General features: G+C 45.3%; 1 protein-coding gene across 1 annotated transcript in view; it reads right to left on the minus strand.

The window, feature by feature from the left end:
• The window catches only part of dchs1b (dachsous cadherin-related 1b), an 84801-nt gene that overhangs the window by 55061 nt on the left and 9233 nt on the right, over nt 1-20507 (minus strand). The window contains exon 2 of the mRNA XM_027000893.3: nt 17812-19634. Coding sequence (XP_026856694.2) covers nt 17812-19584 — 1773 coding nt within the window. The 5' untranslated portion in view covers nt 19585-19634. The remainder of the gene's footprint in view (nt 1-17811; nt 19635-20507) is intronic.

Raw genomic sequence — 20507 nt, forward strand, 5'->3', positions numbered from 1 at the left:
TTGGGAAGTATGACGTATTTCTGCTAAGGGATGTTTAAAAGAGAACAGAAGGAAAAGGAGAACAAAGGAGAGACAGCGAGGAGAGGCACCAGCTCACGGTGGTAGTTGGCGAGAGAGGGATAGCAGCTGGAGAGAGTCTTTACAAAAGCACCGAGCCTCGCGGGTGATCTGGGGAAAGGAGGCCAGACAATGTTATAGTACATGTTTACTAAGTCTGGGCCGTGCATGATAGACACCACTGTTTGGGGGAAAAATCTTCTGGTATCAATAAAATAGTGATTTTAGTGGTAATAAGTTAAAGAAATTCTCCAATTACCTCTGTAAAGGAATTGGACCAAAATGTTCTCTTTCATCAGTCCTAAATCCACAGTCCAGAAGAAGGAACAGTGTGGCTTTATCCACCGGGACCTTAAGGGTTCGCAAGTCAAGCAAAGACAAAGGAGGAAAGACAGCAAAGATGAACATTTGAGATTTGGGGAAAACAAACAATGGAAAAATATTCAAGGAAAAAACCCAAATCCATAAAAGAGTAAAGCTGGCAGCCCTCTGCACCGGGCCCTCTGCACCGGGGCCGCAAGTGAGCACTGCGTCACTGTGCAGCGGCTAGTTTACCCAGAGGGTGCGTGGAGGGCCGTTTGTTTTCATCTGGTGATTTACCCGATGACGGCGGGCTCCACACAACCCACAGAATAGATGGTATTTTTGTCATCACCATGGTCACCAGATGGATTGGGTAAAAGTTTAATGTGCAAAAGACGTTTAGAATATGTGAAATTAAGCCTTTTTTCACAGAGTAATAAGAATGGTCCTGCTGCAATCTTCTTTGCCAATTTCAAAAGTAATGTGATCAATGGCACTAACACTTAGTCACAAGGTGGCAGTACTACCGTGAAAGCTTTAGGAAATGACTGGGCCATAGTAGAACTGATATGTTAATTGGTCAGAACAAGTCAGTGTGGTTGTTAAATGATTATGCAGGTCCCCTCACCATCCACACCAAGCACCACACGTGACCTTGTTGAAAGTGCAACTGGAAAGACTGCACAGAGGCAAAGCAGTGGACCCTGATGGGGTGAGGACAGAGGAGCTCAAGAGATGTGCAGAACAGCTCTGTGAAGTCCTTCAAAATACCTTCAGAATGAGCTCGAGACTTGGTAGGGATCCCATGCGCTGGAAAACTTCACACCTTGTCCCTGTGCCCGAAATGGTGTTCACCTAGGCCTTAAATGACTACAGGCCTGTGGCATGAACATCACATGTGATGAAGACCACTTTAGACCCCTGGTCAGACCAGCACTGGACCCACTCCAAGCTGCCTACCAGGGGGGGAACGGAGTGGACGATGCCATCGCGACTTCTTCAGTACCATTAACGCCACGCAGCCTTCATAGCTGGGAGAGACGTTTGGAGACACGTGGCTGGATGCTCCGCTGCTGAACTGGAGTCGCGACATTTTTCTGACGAAAAATGCATCAGCGGTTAGCGTGAGGCAGGATACAGAGGACTGACTGACAGCTCCATGGAGAGGTGGAGCGTGAACATCTGCGTGAATTCCACTGGGATAAACCTACTCTGACCCCTGTCTCCAATAACAGAGAAGCTCTCAAGATAGTCCACGCTTAAAAATACTTTGAACAGCACATAGACAGACAGGAGTGGACAAAGAACACAGAGACCCTCTACGCAAAGCTCCAGTTGGCTTTACTTCAGACAGAAACCATGAGTGTTTGATGTTCTATGTGGTGGTGTGCTGGGGGTGTGGTCTGAAAGCAAGGGATGCTGACACACTGAACAACTTGTCAGGAAAGAGCTTCGTCGTAGGAGGTGGAATTGAGCTGAACCTAGAACATGTGACGGAGAAGCTGAGGATGCTTAACAAGCCGGTGAGCATTCTGAACAACACCTGCATCCCCCCGCCACGGGCTTGTGAAGAGAAAGAGCACCTTCAGCGACAATTTGCCATTGCAAATTGCACATTGGACATGTAATTTACTGATTTATGTTTGTATTTTATTGTTTATGTCCTTTTTCATAATAGATGCAAGTCCTGTTGCTACTGATTTTAATTTAATTTTATTTCATCTTATTCTGTTTTATTTTATTTTATTTTATTTCACTGTTGTGTTTGTTCTGTGCTGGATGGTGCTGCTGTGACACACAAATTTCTCTCCGCGTGGAAAGTAAGGAGTTCTTACTTTTATTCTTATGGTGCTGTGTTTGTGTTTGTCAACTGCCCTGATTCCTCTTGGCAGCCATTTTGTTTTGCCCAGCCTACAGCCAAGGATCTTTTTTACATAGTAAAAGTCTCCAGCAGTGTGAAAAGAAAAAGTTGTAAAGAAAGAATTCAAGGGGGGGTAAGTGAGCAAGTGGGGAGAACAAGGGACAGACAGAGAGAATGAGCAAGTAAGCATGAGGGAGGGGAACACTTGAGCCAATATGTACATGAACACACCATGGATATATCATGCACCATCATTGTGTTTAGATTTCTGAGCAGGAATTACAAGATCCATGATCTGCACCTGCAAGTAATTCTGGTTTGACGCTACTGACAGCAGGCAGAGAGAGGATTTCCTCCCAGAAGCAGGTTTCCTGTGGTACTCCAAACTGTTTCCCCAGCATTCAGCAGCTCGGCATTCGCTCTTTCTATCTTGTGCTCTTAAGTGAGCACCGCTGCCTATAATCTCCCCTGCTCCTCCCACACAAACGTTAACCTAGCGGTACTCTGAGTGCACCAGGCTTTGGGGTTCTGTGATGAAAGACTAAGGTAAAGGAAGTCAGTAAAATATGCATATATTATCATTTGATGAAGTGCCAGAAAGTCAAATTAGAGTAAGGCAAAAATCATATATTCAGAAAATCTACTTTTATCCAAAAAATTATTGAATATTCTATTTTTATAAAGGTGTCAGTAGATCTGCCATCCTCACCTAAAGCAATAGCAAACTGCACAGGTTTGTTGTTGATAATTGATTTTAAACGATAACCACATTCATATTTTTGTTTTGGAGGGAAAGATCATATATGAAAGTTGAATTTTAAACAGTTCTGAAAATTCATTTTCTTTTCCACCGTCCAGACGGAGAGACAACTACAGTTACGTGTGGGACCACAATGTGGGTTCCTCATAGGAATGCTGTATTTCTGATTACTGATAATAATCCTAGCAGTGCTGTGGAGTTCGCCCTTCCTATCTCTAATCAGCATGAAGCTTGTGCTTCCTGTACTACCATCTCCAAGGGAAGGAAGTGATTCCTTAACAGATGATGCAATTTGCATCCAAATCCTGAACCCCCGGGTCACCATCTGACTCCACAGGCCACTGAAGACCATACACCAGCTTGTAATTAGTCCATAGTCACCTTCTCTCTGTGCTTTCACCAATGTTCAATCTGCTACATGACTACATACTACACTTCTGCTGTCCATATTACCGCAAAGATTAGATCCCAGTCAACAACCTCCCGCTCCATGATGACTTTCTGCCTTCTCAAAATAAATTATAAATGATAAATATACAAAGATAATGTGATCCAACTGAACACTTCAAAAGGAGCTGCCATAGATTTCAGTAACCTTGGTGACAAGCCTTCAAAGCAGCCAGAGTTTGTCTCACCTAGCGACAGCAGGCAGCGGCGTCCAAAAAAAGACACACCGAACCTTTTAGAGTCCATTTGGACCGTTCAATAGAGCAGCCAGATTCATTTGCATGCAAAGTGTGCCGTATGACGGAGACTGCCAGAACGCTCAAGGCCTGCGTGAGCGGAACGCCAAAATGGGTCCTAGAAAAGGAAGGAGACTGCAAGCTGCTAAGAAGAATCGCAAGACTGACAAATTTACCAGTGAATGAACCAAAAAAAAAAAAAACCTTAATAAAGTCTTAAAGAGTTTTAAAGTCTTAAAGAGCCTCCAACAACAGGAACCAGATATGCAAACCTATGAACACTGATTCATATACTTCACATTGTTCTACTGGAAGAAATGCACGTTAGTGTTCACCAAATATGCAGAAAGAAAAGATTAACATGCATTGCTAATAGCATTCTTAGGGACTTATATTGGTTGAAAGGTTGGAGGTTGAAATAATTCAGTGGTCCTTTCAGAGATGTGCTTTCTCTGTCTACCAAAGGATTCTTAAAAAAGGCAAAAAACAAAACTAGGCTGGAATTCCAGTATTTGATCACTATCACTCCAGACAATGAGCTTTGTACAGCAGCACACTAGGACTCTGACAAGGGGTCTGGCTTTTGAAAACCACTGTGTGCTTGGCATGGCGGACGACTGACAGCTCATTTAACCTCCGATACGGAAAATGAACTCAGTCAGAAGCAGCACTGCGCTCTCCATGCCTGGACGCCAGGACAGATTCTGGGCCACCTCACTCACGCAAATGCCAGCCAGGTTTTTCGTTACCCACTTTCCGCGAAGTTGCTAGCCTCCCCTCTCTCTGCACATAATGGTTCGCATCTGTGTGGCGGCAGGCACATTGACTCCTTTGCTGCTTTCCCATTGGGCGAAAATTGAAGCCGCCGAGGACTTGGACCAGTTTCCTTTGAGGTAAATAAAAATGGGTTTATGGGATCTTTCGGTTTGTCTAAAGAGGCGTATTCATGCCGACCGATGTTTGGATTGAGCAATGGGAGAAGAGCTGGCAGAGGCCTTGTTTCCTGAGTGATTAAGTACGAAGGCTGCCTGGGAGTCACACCAACAGACTTGCAGTTCTGCACATGTGGAAAGACACTGTCTCTGAAGCCCAGTAGATGAGTGTGTGAAACACGCATGCGCCCAAGTCTGTAATCTTAGACACCCACAGTGCGCCCGCATTTTCACACACCTGCAGAGTTTTGTACCGCATGTATGTACTTGTACTTGTGCAGACACACACACACACACACACACAATCACACCTAGTGCTGCTGAGAGATGAATTTGTGGTCCTAAAAACAGCACAAATGTAGCCTGGTTTAACTTCCATAGCCTTTGTCTCGCATTGTACTTCCTGTGGACCCGTTACCATGGTTACCTGGTTTCCAATCCTAGCTAATAGCTCTTTTTTTTTTCCCCCAGTCGTTTATCTGGTTGGCAGACAGCAGTCATATTAACCCAGACGCTATGCACCAGTGCTCATACAGATCGCAATCCCATGAGAGGAGAGAGAGAGAGAGAGAGAGAGAGAGAGAGAGAGAGAGAGAGAGAGAGAGAGAGAGAGAAGGGGTGGGGGTTTAGGCTGTTACTAGAAAACCACATTAAGTAAGTTGGTTTATTTTTGGTCTGTTCTGTAAAATTGTGCAAAAATCATTAGTCATTTCTTGTGTTGTTTTTATGGGATTGTTTGAAACCAACCCTACGCGTATGTTGTGAATCAACCATAATCAAAAAGGGAAAATGATTCATTTACAGTCCAGACTTTTCCACCGTAAGACATGCTGCTGCACTTTGAAGTCTTAACCTTTTTTGTTTTTAAGATCATTGTATTCCACTGGTTTGAATCTGAAAAACATTTTTTGAAACAAATGTGAGTAAATGTGAGAATTTCACTGCTTAACAATGGACAGAACAGCCCGTAATCTGGGGCTCTCAGACCAGGCTGCCTAGTCAGACACTGAAACGGAGGAACATCAACCTTCCCTTTGCAAAAACCTTTTCGTCTGACCTTCAGAAGGATGGATTGCATTAGTTTCAGTGGAGAGAGTGGCAGGATTGTGTGTGTGTGTATGTGTGTGTGTGTATGTGTGTGTGTGTATGTGTGTGTGTGTGTGTGTGTGTGTGTGTATGTGTGTGTGTGTGTGTGTGTGTGTGTGTATGTGTGTGTGTGTGTGTGTGTGTATGTGTGTGTGTGTGTGTGTGTGTGTGTGTGTGTGTGTGTATGTGTGTGTGTGTGTGTGTTTGCTTTGGTAGAACATGGATGGCCTGAAAGATCAACAAAAGACTACTGTAAGCCAAAGACACTGTCTGTGAGTGACTGTAAAGTCAGACAAATTATAGGAGCTTGGAATACTCATTTCTTCCCCAATTTCCTTCACACCTATTTACAGGGCAATAGTGCAGTAGCCCGACTGTCAGTCATCTCCCCCAGACAAAGGCCATACTGCTAGTTTGCCATAAAGAGACACATTTTGTGAAATGTCCTGTATCATGTGGAGAACGCAGAGCATTGCCTTCCACACCCACTCTGAGCAGAAAATATATGGAGCCAGAAAGCAAGTGGGAAAACCAACGCCTGTTCTAACAGCCCTTATCTCTGGACGAGCCGATCGACTTAACGTCAGTCTGGAGAGCAAAAATGGATATAAGCCATCAGCCACCAATTAGAATTATGTGCACCGGGCTACAACATGCTGACAGGCTACTAGTGTTCGCTTCTTAACAGTCATTTAAACTTCCAGACAAAGTATTCTTTAAATTGAAAGAAATGGAAAAATAAATCGGGAGGTTCACACAAACATGAGTTCACATGTCTACAACCCACTGATCGCACGCACTGGTGGACGAGGCAGTGGGTCTCTCTGCCCTCATCTGGTGGGGGAAGGGTAAGGGAAGTTTCAAACCAGAAGCCATCTGTCTGCCTTCCTCTTCCCAGTCAGAATAACATGTGTGTGTGTGTGTGTGTGTGTGTGTTTGTGTGTGTGTGTGAGTTTAGCACTGGTGATGGGGTGTGTGGCAGGGTGTTATGTATAGATAATAAGAAGCTGTCTGGCCCCCACTCTTAAACGCACTTACAAGGACATGACCCCACTGACCTTGATTTGACAAAGACGGATCCATAAAGATGCCCCTTCACAAAATGTAGACGCATAAACAAGGATATGGAAATGACAAAGAAGCACTTTCAGTCACACACATAGAACAGAGAGAACACAACACACAAGAAAACATGGTCAATACACACATTCACAAACCCCGCACACACACGAGACAGCTAGCAATGAGCTCGTGCCACCCGAGTTCCGTTTTCAGCCATGGACGATCCTGCAAGTCCAAAACCAGGCATGTGACATTGGACGGGTGCCTGTGTCCCTGAGCCTTGGCTGGGGTGGGGCGGACTCCACTGCACGTCCTCCCAGTGTGTCTCATTCTTCTGCCGCTACACATAAAGCCGACGGGAGCGGCGCCCAGTGCAGGTCTTAAGCTGGCGTGGACATTGATTGCGTCTGATTGCCAGGCTGGCTGGGGGAGGGATGGCTCTGTGTTTGGACTGTGTGGAGATTTCTGCAGGAAAGTGTGCCTCATTTTTTAACAGGCTGACTGAATCCATTCTGTTCTCTACAAGCCATGGCAGCCTGATAAACACATTTGTGTGTGTGTGTGTGTGTGTGTGTGTGTGTGTGTGTGTGTGTGTGTACGTATGTGCGTGTGTGTGTGTGTGTGTGTGTATGTGTGTGTGTGTGTACGTATGTGCGTGTGTGTGTCTGTGTGTGTGTGTGTGTGTGTGTGTGTGTGTGTACGTATGTGCGTGTGTGTGTGTGTGTGTGTGTGTGTATGTGTGTGTGTGTGTACGTATGTGCGTGTGTGTGTCTGTGTGTGTGTGTGTGTGTGTGCGTGTGTGTGTCTGTGTGTGTGTGTGTGTGTGTGTGTGTGTGTGTGTGTGTGTGTGTGTGTGTGTGTGTGTGTGTACGTATGTGCGTGTGTGTGTGTGTGTGTGTGTGTGTGTGTGTGTGAGGTGGGGGGTGTATTGACACTGCTAGCCAAGAGACTACCTCTTGCAGTTCATTAGCCTAGTTAGTGTGTCCTTGAGCAGAGGCTGGGGCAGACACAAAGCAGACACTCCCGACATCTCCTCTACTCTCTGAAAAGGGGAAAAATTCCTGGCACACAACAAACATACAGCAGAAATTACCGCCTGCTGAAAGCAAACCTTAGAGCTAACACATAATTACACATTCCCACATGCTCTGTCTTTCTCACCCTGTTCCTCTCCTTAGCATTGTCAAAGTAACCATGGTAACCTGAACGAGTGCAATTCACAGCTGATACCTAAGACCACATGCAGACGCCTCTCTCTCTCTCTCTCTCTCTCTCTCTCTCTCTCTCTCTCTCTCTCTCTCTCTCTCTCTCTGTCTCTACTCTACTCTTTGTGTCTACGACACAAACATCTTTTTCTCCCACCTCCATCTCCTCCTTATGCACATGTGTACACGTCTAACACTACCACCAGATGCGTGAAAGAAGAAGTCTGCACCAGGTTTATGCATATGCCAAGTATCTATGTGCAGCTCTCACTGTAAACAGGGAGAGGCATAACTGGTTCACGGTGGAGAGACCGCACCCATAAAACCTGTTTAACGAGGGTGCTGTAAAATGGCCGCCCCAATTTTCTTCATAAAAGCAGCACTGGTGAGCTATTAAACAGCAAAGGTGTACGTCACACACGATGCATAGAGCAGGGGTTATTTGAGGACATGTGACATTAACAATACCACAACTTGGCAATATATAGAATCACTGACACGTACCTGGTAGGTTTGTACTTCATGTGAAGTGATTCATGGTGTTAACCAACAGGCTTGTGGGGGACGCAACGCGTGCGATACGTCCAACGTCAAACTGCCGAGCATTTTGCAGCGGTGAAAAGGCCAGAGATCTAATCAAGCACGTAGTTTGTCTGATCAGTGGCAGCACATCTGTCTGACGTCGGAACGCAGCTCGTAGATAAGCACAGAAGGGTTATTAGTACAGAGGGAAAACAATTTCCCACTCGTCAGGTGTGCAATGGTTCCTACGACGGCAGCGATCACTGTACACGGAGGCCTGGGTGCTTAACTGTGGAGATCCGGTGCAGTCCTTCGAGTGACAATCAGAGAGCCCCTGCACTCAAACCAACGCCCCCCCCACCCGACGTGGAGCTCGCTGACGAGAAAGAGCCATAGGAAACACAATGACAATGCAAAGGACCACCACCTCCGAGCTTTAGGGGCACTGTTGAAGAATTTACAATTTGCAGGTCAACAATATTCATTGTCATGGTACGCTTATCTGAAAAGACATGGAAGTGCAGGCACTGGGCTTCAGGCCTGGAATTGTCCTTCCACTTGTGTTTGAGGCCAAACATGGGGTCTGCAGCTTCTAAACACCAACACAAAACGACCAACCAAACGCCGTGTGCTGAAAGGACATGGGCGGAATTCCCATTTGTGAATGCTGACACGTTAAAACGGAGGTTTAAGTCAGAAATCTTACACAAAGATGCTTTATGAATACAGGCCCTGGCTAGTTTTCCTGAACTTTTAACGCACAAATCTTGCAGCCTTTTTTTCGTGGAGGAGGAGATCAGACTGGAACGACGTTACTCACTGGGCCACTGGGAACACACATTAGTCCTGAACACCGGCGGTAGATTACAGTCCAAATGCCCAGAGGGCTTAGAAGTGCTCACTATGGCAAGCAGTCTAAGGAGCTGCCACTGGACTCAGAAACAGTCCCTGCTGGAGCAGAATGAGAATTCATTAAACATCTCTCTTTCCAGGCCGGCAGTGACTGGTGGCAGGCACAGGGCCATAAAGTAGCGGGTCCAAATGGAGCTACTGGAACCTCTATTCTGCTCTTTCTAACGCTTTTTAGTATCACTCGCTCATTCGATCAGCCTTACAGACTGTAAGGTCAACGAGACCGCTTTCCAAGCTCTGGAATATGAATGTTCTGGATAACTCCATGGAGACCCTCAATACCTGCTTTAAAATGAGAGGGTCAGGGCAGCAGAGGCATACGAAGCACACTGTTTTGTGTTGTTCTACAGAGGGACACACTAGAGGAACTCTGGGGAATGTAGGAAATCACTACATTTGAGAAGCATGGCTAAGTTCTCATCAAATCTCTGTGCTTTTCCTACAACCTGTTCTTAATGGTAAACCTGGCCCAGCTTTTCGGAAGGTCTTATTCCGAGGATCTGAATGAAATTCCCCATCTGGCTTTCCTGCATCAGGGTGGGAGAGACACTGCTCCCTTTCATTCCAACCACTCTAATGAATTTATGCTCATGAAGAGAGAACCCACTGAAAAGTTCTCTGCAGTGAATTTCATTACTCCCGTACACTTGATTCTTGCACTGCTGATCTACTGATCCAAATGTGGAAAATTCAGACCGACCGGTGTTCCCAATCCCCTCTGAACGCTTGTCCTATCTATGTAAATCACAGGAACACAGCTATGAAGTATGACTTCTGAGGAGGGGTTTTTAGTCTTGCTCTGGCTCACCAGGCAAAGGCTGTCTTACAGAGCTAAATCTCGCAAAGCGCCACAGAGATGCCAACTCAAACAAGTTTACCTAAACCAGGCCAAGCATCTATGAATCAACTCAGCATGAGGTTTGGAAAAAAGCTGTAGGTCTGCCTTCTTGTCACACTAAAACCTTGAGTTAATATACAGTCTCTTATAAAACAAATCTGCCATGTTTACCCCTCGGCTCAGTGGTGTGTTACCTAATGATGGCAGAAGGAGAAAAGGTAGCGGTTTCTTATAAGGACCAGTAAGATGCAGATGAGTCAAAGACAGCAGTGAGGTTTTCATGCCAGTGGGCTGCTGGCAGAATGTTTGCAGAGCACTGGTGTGTGTGTGTGTGTGTGTGTGTGTGTCCGAACTGGAAGAACACAAGTCAGGAACAGACCACCAGGAAGAAGATGGGATTACTGGGTGTGCTGGACATGGGCATGGGAGGAATATTCTGGGTGCCTGACAGTCTACAGCAGACATGGAGGGGTTAGAGCAACCACAATTTATGGGGCAGTGTACGTGTGTGTGTGTGTGTGTGTGTGTGTGTGTGTGTGTGTGTGTGTGTGTGTGTGTGTGTGTGTGTGTTGAGCAGGAAAGATACAGAAGCAGGGAAGGAGACAAGGGCAGCTCAAATGAAAAGGGAAAACCTCATCACTCATCATGAAAGTATGACTCAGCTAATAAACACAATGGAGCGTAACCATAAGGCACAGAGGCTGAAACCAGTGGAGATTAGCAGCACCATGGTGTCCGACCCAAACTTCAGTGTGTTCCTGAGCTAGCCTTAATAGAGAGCATGATGCAACCTGTTCATTAAATCAGTACACCTCTCATTATTGCTGGCTATGGCTCTGTGGCAACAGTAACCTTGTAATTAACTTTCACTCGGCTGAGTTCTTTGATGGGAACAGCTTACTACATGACAGAAGACGAGAGAGAGCAAGAGAGGGATGCTTATTTTAAAGGGGAGGAGAAAGGAAAAGGACTCTGTTTCTTCATTTTTCCATCTCATATTGAACAGATGTAGATGTAATGCTGGGCCCAGCCCAAGGGCTGGTAAAGCTGAACACAGATACCTCGAGCTTCTCTGCATGGGCTGTGCTACACGTCTGACTTCAGAGCAGATGTCTCTGTCTACACCAAATACTAGAGTTTTACACTCAGTCAGTCATGACAAACACTGCTATAGACAATAGAGAGGGAGAATGAGAAATGGGGAAAGAGAGATGAAGAAGAGCAGTAGGAAGAGGGAATTTGGAAACATGAGGGAATTGGGAAACATGAGGGAACTGGGAAACGAGAGGGAATTGGGAAATGCAAGAGAACTGGGAAACGCGAGAGAATTGGGAAACAAGAGAATTGGGAAACGTGAGAAAATTTGGAAACATGAGGGAATTTGGAAATGTGAGGGAACTGGGAAACGGGAGCGAATTGGGAAACACAAGAGAACTGGGAAACGTGAGAGAATTGGGAAACACAAGAGAGTTGGGAAATGTGAGAGAATTTGGAAACGTGAGGGAATTGGGAAACACAAGAGAATTGGGAAACATGAGGGAATTGGGAAATGTGATGGAACTGGGAAACGGGAGGGAACTGGGAAACACAAGAGAACTGGGAAACATGAGAGAATTGGGAAACAAGAGAATTGGGAAACGTGGGAAAAATTGGAAACATGAGGGAACTGGGAAATGTGAGAGAACTGGGAAACAGGAGCAAATTGGGAAACACAAGAGAACTGGGAAATATGAGAGAATTGGGAAACATGAGGGAATTTGGAAACACAAGAGAATTGGGAAATGTGGGGGAATGGGGAAACGTGAGAGAATTGGGAAGCATTTATAAGAACAAGTACATAAGCCATAAATGATAGATATTAAAAGAAACAGATAAATAAATAAATAAATAATCCAGAACAAAATTTTAAAAGACAAATTGGTCAGCTCCAATAGTCATTTATTCCTTTGTCTAATGTTTGCGTTAATGAATACATTTTGTTTTGGTTTGGGTTTTTTAGTTGTTAAAGTTAGTATCCAGCCCATCACCCTGCTCATTCTTCATATTCTTCATTACCGTGCACTGGAGGCAGGCCAGGGATTCTGATTGGATGGGCTGAAAGCCAAGCAGGGAGGGCAGGACTGGGTGTGTGCTGAAGAACAGGCATGCCTGGCCCATGTTTGCACTCTCAAACGTGCTCCGAAACAAACCTCTTTGGTCCGAAAGAGCCGTTGCTGTACACAAACTGTCCCAAAATGTCACCTCAGCATGCATGCCTTCCAAAATGCTTGAGCTGTGTTTGATCCCAACCAGCTCGGCCATTCAGGTCTTCACTATACGAAAGCAGAGGCCATTGTGGCTGGCAAGAAGAAGGAAATGAAAAAGCTTTGCTGACACTTGTTTATATAATGTCAAGTGAACTTGGTTGATTATAATCTACAATTGCTTGAGTATGAATATGGAAGCCAGACTCTGTGTGTGTGTGTGTGTGTGTGTGTGTGTGTGTGTGTGTGTGTGTGTGTGTGTCTGTGTCTATGTTAGTATAAGGAGTTCTGGAACATGCTTGCCTTTGAGATGTTGATTTAGAAGAAGTCTGGTGAGAGACAAGCAGTTGGAACAGCAAACAGGATCAAGAACAGTTCATTTCCACTTGTTCTTGGATACCTCAGGACTCATCTTGGACAAATCTGGCTCCTCTGTCAGCATCGGAGCTCACCGGAGAATAAGAAGGTGAAAGGCACAATATATCACAATGTCACTGTCTCATTGTCCCAGAGACAAAAGAAGCACAAACAGTATTCTGGGTTCTCTTCCTCACAATTTGGTAGGACAATAATCTGGAAGAAACACTCTGACCTAAGAATGGAAAACTGGTGTCATCCACATTTCTGGACAAGGAGCTATTACAAGGCGGTAAGTCATGTTGTGAGACTCAGCAAGGTTTACATACCCCTCTGACAATTCATCTATGAACAATGCAAAAAAAACCAGTACCAAAATACCAAAACACATTCGCTGGGTTATTTCGCTTTGCAGCAAGCAGTTTGGGACTGCTTTGTCATTAGTCAATCAAGATGCATTTTGATCTGGTGTCCTTGACTTTCAAAGGAACGATGTAGGAATTGGAGGAATTTACTGACTGAGCTGACCTCTACTGGGACATGTCGAGCACTAAAGCACGAATCCTCCAGAGCACGTCCCAGATCTTCTGTACACCTTCCTCATAAAGAGCAGATGTGGGTCTCAACCACCTGCTGTCAGGATCTTTTTTTTTAATCTGGATTTGCTTAAGATCATATTGACCATATCTGTCACTCCAGGAAAAGTTATCACCCTTAAACCTATAGACCTCCTGCTACCTTATCCCACACCCCAACTTTTCCTGAACCCTAATAACTTTATAGACTTACACTAATCTACCTCCATATGTCATGAAATTCATTTAGTGTGACCACAAGGACCACCGTGACCCACAGGACCTCCTGGAGCTTGGCCAGTAAGGACTTAGCAGAATTTCCTTCTTGTGGTCTCCTCTATGTACATCTCCACAAGGGAGGAAATGTGAGGTCAGGTTGGAGGTCAGGAACATGAGGAGATACTTGGGGATGTGGGGATGTGGGAACAAAACATACAATGAGATTTCAAGGAATGGTAAAAAAGTGTTAAGACAAAAGGAGTGAACTAAGGATAAAAGGAATGAGTCTATGAGTCCCTATGGGATGGGGGTTTAAGAAAATAGAGGTCTTTAACTCTTCATGACACGTCCTCCCTCCTGCTGTTTATAAGGGAAAGTACAGTGCATGCATGGGAGTTTATTTACAATGATAGGCAGGTGTCCACTCTGGGGGTAACAGAAAGTTGAAAGAATGCAACTATCTTCACATTCTCATTCTTTGCTGTCCAATTATTGTTTCGTATATCGGAGAAGCCTTTGAACTGGATGGAACTGTAGCAGTACAGGAAATGCATTGTATGTATGGAGCAAGTGGGAGGTTTTCCACACCGGGACTTCACGCATATGCTCCCAGCTTTCTCGTTCATCCTTCAAACAAATCAAGCTTGATCTCCCACAGAAAAAGATGTGTGTGTGTGTGTGTGTGTGTGTGTGTGTGTGTGTGTGAGTGGGGGGTTTGGGGGATGGTTCATGTTCCGGCCTTGTATTTAGAATGGCTTTACCTCTGTTCCAATATATGTGACATTGGCTGGTCATGACAAAACAAAATCAACATATATTCATGAGTTCACTAAATCAGGGAGCACTGCATATTTGTGAAGGAAAATGCATAATTAAAAATAGCAGAAAAATAAGATGGAATAATAGTAGGGGAAGTACAATCTATGCCATATGGTAGCAAGCATTCAACTTAATGAGGCATACTGCGACCCCCTTCGACAAAGCCAGACTATCTGCCTATATTTAAGATTGTGAGTAATCAGAGTAAACACAAAGCAACAGCTCTGCTCCTGAAGTGTTTTTTTAGTGAATCAACTAATTGTTTTGGCTTCATGGGAATAGTTTTTACTGCATGCAGTCTTTCAGAGCAGGCCTCTATGTCAGTGATTGGAGGGTGTCTGTGTGTGTGTGTGTGTTTGTGTGTGTGTGTGTGTGTGTGTGTGTGTGTATACCATTCTGAGAAACAAACAGACCACATATTATAATAATTAATTTAAAAATATTCTATAGGTGCCTGCCAGGCAAAACATGCAGTGATGTATGCATCTTGTTTCTGCATATATATTCAGTCCTTCCCCAGATTGAGTACAAAAGGGTTTTGTGCTCTGCAGGCCTGCATGATAGACTCTGTGTGAGCAGGTAGCCACAGTCTGGCTCGTATTTCCAGTGGGGCACACTTCTACGTGACCCCACTGCAGGCCAGGTCTTGTGTTACAGGAAACCGTCCCCAGGTAGCTTCCTCCACTAGCACGGGCCCAGATGTGTTCCTACCCTTGGCCTTATTAAATATGCTTAGTCTGTCCATGTGGATTCAGGAAAAATATTACTTAACACCATGGAGTGCGTGATCGCTGAGACAGGTGGAGAGACAGAGAAATTTACTGAGGTTTAATGGCGACTCCTGCACATCTGCACCTGCACTCACACACACACGCATGTTGCACGGACACGTCATGCAGCATCGCAGAGGCCGCTGAGTGAAGGAAAGGATGAAATCACCCCAGAGCATTCTCAAACATCCCCGTGTCTAATGCGGAACATACTTACGCAAGCTCTGGCATGTGATGCAGATATGGTTGGCTTCCGAGGCCTGGTGAGTAGGTCTGAGTTCAGCGAAATGAAAGGTCGCCAAGACACGACTCGCACAGGAAAAGAATCGTCTCTACCTCAGTGCAGAGATGATAAACACAAAGATTCCTGCTTTAAACATGAAGCTAATCAAAGCCCACCCTGAGAAATGTAGTCTGCAGGGTGGAAATGGGTGCAGCACTTCAATCATTTGTTCTGAAACGGAACGTGATGGAGCACAATACAAAAACTGGGCCATCTTTAGCTGTCATTCCTAATGCTAACAGATGCATGATTGCATGAGAACTGGAAAGAGTCAGCCCCTCAGGCTATGCAAGAACTTAGAGTAAAATAACCTCACCGAGCGCTGCGAGCCGGGTCCGTCTTCCCCCATGTCAAAACTCCCGGATGTCATCCGCCGAGTAACTGAACCCAGACCAGCACAAGAGCATGACTTGCTCTGAAGAGGAAACTCAACGGTCGCTCCGCTGTGCTGAAGGAAGTGAACTAAGGCGCACACAGAGGGCTCATTCTCAGCTCGGACGCCGTGGACCTCCTTCTGAATCGGGTTTTGGTTCTCAGTCTAAACTCCCGACATCCGCACGTACTGAGAAGCAGACCTGACAGGCCCCATGAGAGAGCACTCCTGAGAGAGTGGGGGACCTGAAAAATAACTACAAAGCAAGCAGCCCTTTCCCTCTTGTGTGATACAGCTAACTTAGCGGATGAATCTTCAGAGAGAATGAGCGAATGAATTAGCTGCAAGATCTGGAGCTACTGAGGGGGGAAACATACGTTCAGCTGCCAAACTCCCAGTTCTACTATTTATAATTACTGTCTCCACACTGGACATGCATGACGAACAACTAATTGAACAAAGCCTTCTATAACTCTCTCAAACGTGCCCTTGTTCTGCATATGGCGGACAGACAGTATGACTGACTGGCGTGTGTGTTCTAAGCTCTCATTTCCAGGTGGCTGAGCTGATAAATCCATACCCTAAATCAAACTCTCGTTTGAAAGAGGACATCCCTGTGGGTCCCAAAAGAAGTGAAGAGAAGCTCCTGTCGCGTATCAGGGCCAGGCATGTCTCCCCCGTGAAATGGAACCAGGCACCACAGCCAGTTTGGCGCTGTGTATAAGCAAGTGAGAGGCACGGTGCGGCTTGGATAGTGTGAGCTCTAGCGGCGCTATGGCAAAAACACTCTCGTCCTGTGGATTGTCCAAGTGTCCTGGTTTGGTCCTTTGTGGCTTTGGGGGAGGCAGTGGAATGAATAAAATCACATTCTTTGCACACTGAGAAACCAACACTGCTGGTGTGTGGTATGAAATGAGTTCTAAAGATGATGTTGACTAATAATAGCTGTCAAAAAATAGTTTGAAACGAAAAAAACAAAAAAAAAAAACTAGTTCGTTCAAAGCTGAAATTTCATCATTACTGGATAGGAACCAAGGGCTTTAACACTAAGCAGAATAGCTTCTGTAAACTGACAGGTTTTTGGGTTTTTGAGAACTCTTGCAGATGACCACTGAAAACAATTCAGCTCTCAAATTTTTATATTCCCTTCTCTCTTTCATGTCCTCTTTTCTCTCTCCTTTTCCCTCGCCCTGCCTATATTCTTTTCTGTTCCTGTCTGCACTGTTGTATCGCTCTTTGTGTGGCAGGCTACCACCTTCCCACTTTCATTACTCCTCCCCTTATAGGGAACCCTCATTCCAAATTCCTCTGATCACTGACCAACCGCTCTCTAAAAATGTAAGTTAAATGAACCTGCAACAATGTGGAATTCCAGTATTTATCTAGGCTGTTTTTCCTGGAAGGCACTTTTAGTGCAGATGCTTCTGTTGGAACCATATATTCCTGAGTGCTTCTGAACTGTGAGATTGGTGTTTGTATGCAAGAAAAGAGAAAAAACAACAAAAAAAGAAAATCTGCCCCAATTTCCCTTGCTGCTGAACGGTGGTAATCAACACTTGGTTAGACCCTTAGGTCAGTATTTCAAAACATAATTTCAAAATTCTAAAATTTCAACCAAGCAACAAGTGTTCAGGGATATCATCTGCAAATGTAAATGTTATTTCGGAGTCACAGATGGTCTCAGGAGGTGAATAATAATGTGAATATTATTTAGATCCACCACGTTATTTTTCCAAGTAGGTGAAATTAACAAACGATCTGAGTGAATAAATATATTATATAATATATATAATATAAAAAATATTGGCTCATTATTCCATAAAGCCTGTAAGTCCTGTGGGAGGCAAATTTTCACAACTGACTGAATGAAATGTGTGCATATGATGTTGACACCCTCATAGCATAGTATGCTCTATGTTAGGGATACGTGAGAGCAGAGGAAGACACCTACCTCGAGGAAACAGGTCCCGGCAGCTGTGTTCTCCTTGATGGACACATTGTAGAAGGCGCTCTCAAAGACGGGCTCATTGTCATTAATATCCTGCAGGCTGATTTCCACAAGGGCAGTGGAGGATAAAGGAGGTTTCCCTCTGTCCGTAGCTACCACCTTGACACTTGGCACCGGGTCGGTCTCATAATCCAGCTGTGTAGCTGTAGTGATGATCCCTGTCACAGGGTCAATAGTGAACCAATTGGAATGTGTCCCCTTGTTAGGCAGGATGCTATAGCGAACATCGCCGTTGGGGCCTTGGTCTTTGTCTCGTGCTGTCACCTGTAGCACAAAGCTACCTGGGTAAACCACTTCTGGAATAGTCTGCTTATATGCTTGCTGGTCAAACAGGGGTGGATTGTCATTGATGTCTGTGACTTCAATTGTGAAGGAGGACTCGGCTCGGAGTGGCGGAGTGCCAGAGTCTGTTGCCATGACGCGGAGCTCATATGAGTCCCTCTCTTCGCGATCCAGAACCTGGTCCACACAGATGAGATAAATTATGCTGTCCTTAGTAGTGAGAGCAAACTTACCATCTCCACCTTCTAAGGACACATTAACATTGGAATATTCACCATAATCAGGGTCTGAGACTGAGATACGGGCAACATACTGCCCAGGTTGGGCACCCTCGGATATTCGAGGAGACCCATCCTCACTGAGGAAGATAATAGTCATAGTTGGCTGATTGTCATTGTAGTCACGGACATGGATAGTGACAAAGGCATTCGTAATCTCGGGATGGCTGGCGTTGTCTTTGGCCTGCACTACCAGCTCATGCACCTTCCTTACTTCAAAGTCCAGGTGCTTGTTAAGTGTGATAATTCCAGAACGAGGGTCAATGACAAAGTATCTATCTGGATCACTTTGCCGGCGGTTGATCTCATAAAGCACAAGACCATTGTCACCTTCGTCTGCATCTGAGGCAAACACTTGAAGGATATTACTACCCTGGGGGAGGCTTTCAGAGATGATGGCATGGTATCTACTTTGATTAAAAACAGGAGCATGGTCATTTATGTCCTGCACGTTCACGTCAAGAGTCATCTGTCCAGTTTTCTTAGGAGAACCCCCATCAAAGGCCTCCAGAACCAAAGAGTAAGATGCCCTCTTCTCTCGGTCTAGGATACCATTGACCACCAGGTCCAGATAAAGGACCTTGTTTGCCGCTCTCTTCGTCTCCAGTCGAAACACTTGGCCCACGTTGCCTTCTTTGATGAGGTACCCCTGAGTGGTGAGCTGGTCTTTGTCTGCATCGGTTGCCGGCTCCAGCGAAAATTTGGTCCCCACTGCAGTCTGTTCAGGGACCTTTAGCGAAGCCTTCTTCTTGGGAAAGACCGGAGCGTGGTCATTGATATCATTCACCGTGATGGACACTTTCACCGTGAGGCCCGTCATTGTGACTGCTATGAAGCCATAGTGATCCCTCACCTCCCTGTCCAGCTGGCGAGCGGTCTGGATAATGCCGGTGGTCTCGTCGATGTGAAGGTCGCTCCCTATTCCGGTGCCCTCGTGGTCGGAGATGAAGTAGAGTGACGCGGTTTCTCCAGGAGGTAATCCGGCACTAATGTCCCCCACGATCGTACCAGCCGGCTGCTCTTCGTCCAGCTGCAGTTCCAGGACACCGGGCACAGCGTTTGCGCTGACCGTCATTCTTACCGATTCTGCAGTCACGAGCACAAGCAGCAATATCCTGAGCCTCCAGCCTCCTTGGCTGTAAAACCGATGATACATGTTGTCTCTTAAGCCTTTGAACAGCGTCACTGCAGCCTGGTTTCTTACTCCTGCAAGGGAAGAGACACAGAACAGCTTGTCACGACCAGAGATCCCAAAAACAAAGAGCAAACGCCAGCGCGTTCAAATGCAGCCATGCATCAGAACCCCACGACTATGGCGCAGAAGGTGTCCAAATGCATGCGGGAGGTCCGCTGTGGATCACTGAGCGTGTGTGGTTTAGAGAACTGAGGCAAAGAGAGGCTTTGACCCAGCTGGGCCTCTATGGCTGGGCAACTATAAGCTGTCTTGTCTGCATCCTACTCACAGCTTTTCTCCAAATGAAACACAGTCCTTACGCGCATCACACACATGGACCACTCCTTTGTACTTAATGTGTTCAGCTTCAACGGGATATTTGGAAGCAGTAACAGTGCCACCTAATTCGAACTGCCCTGTTTTCATACCAAAGTGACCATTATCTTGTTAGCATATACTTCAGACAGGTTTATGGACTGTTCAATAAACACCTCGGATAGAATCAAAATAATCATCAATTGGCTATAATGAAAGAATGCCCAAGTCTTTTTGTAATACTGTGTATACTGGCTAAAGTCAAAATACTGTAAAGTATATTGGCTAAAGTATATTACGATGATGTAAAAGTAGAGTTCAATTGTCTATATGTATTTAGTTGAGTAGGTGCTATAACCATTATGCTTGACAGGAATGTGGCACAGATTTAATGATGTTTAAATCACAAGGCACGAAGTGGTAGGGAAAGGAATATTCACTCAACTCCCTATGCTTCCGTTTACTCGGGAGCACTAACATGAGGAATGAGGGGGGGAAAAAAACAAAAAACAGTTTTCAAAAGCTTTCAACAATATTTTAGTCCTGGAAATGATGGTTCATTATGAGAACAAGGGAGAGAAACAAAGATA

The sequence above is a fragment of the Electrophorus electricus genome, chromosome 19 (genome assembly GCF_041902795.1).
Source record: "Electrophorus electricus isolate QZ-2024a chromosome 19, ASM4190279v1, whole genome shotgun sequence".
In the NCBI taxonomy this organism is placed as follows: domain Eukaryota; kingdom Metazoa; phylum Chordata; class Actinopteri; order Gymnotiformes; family Gymnotidae; genus Electrophorus; species Electrophorus electricus.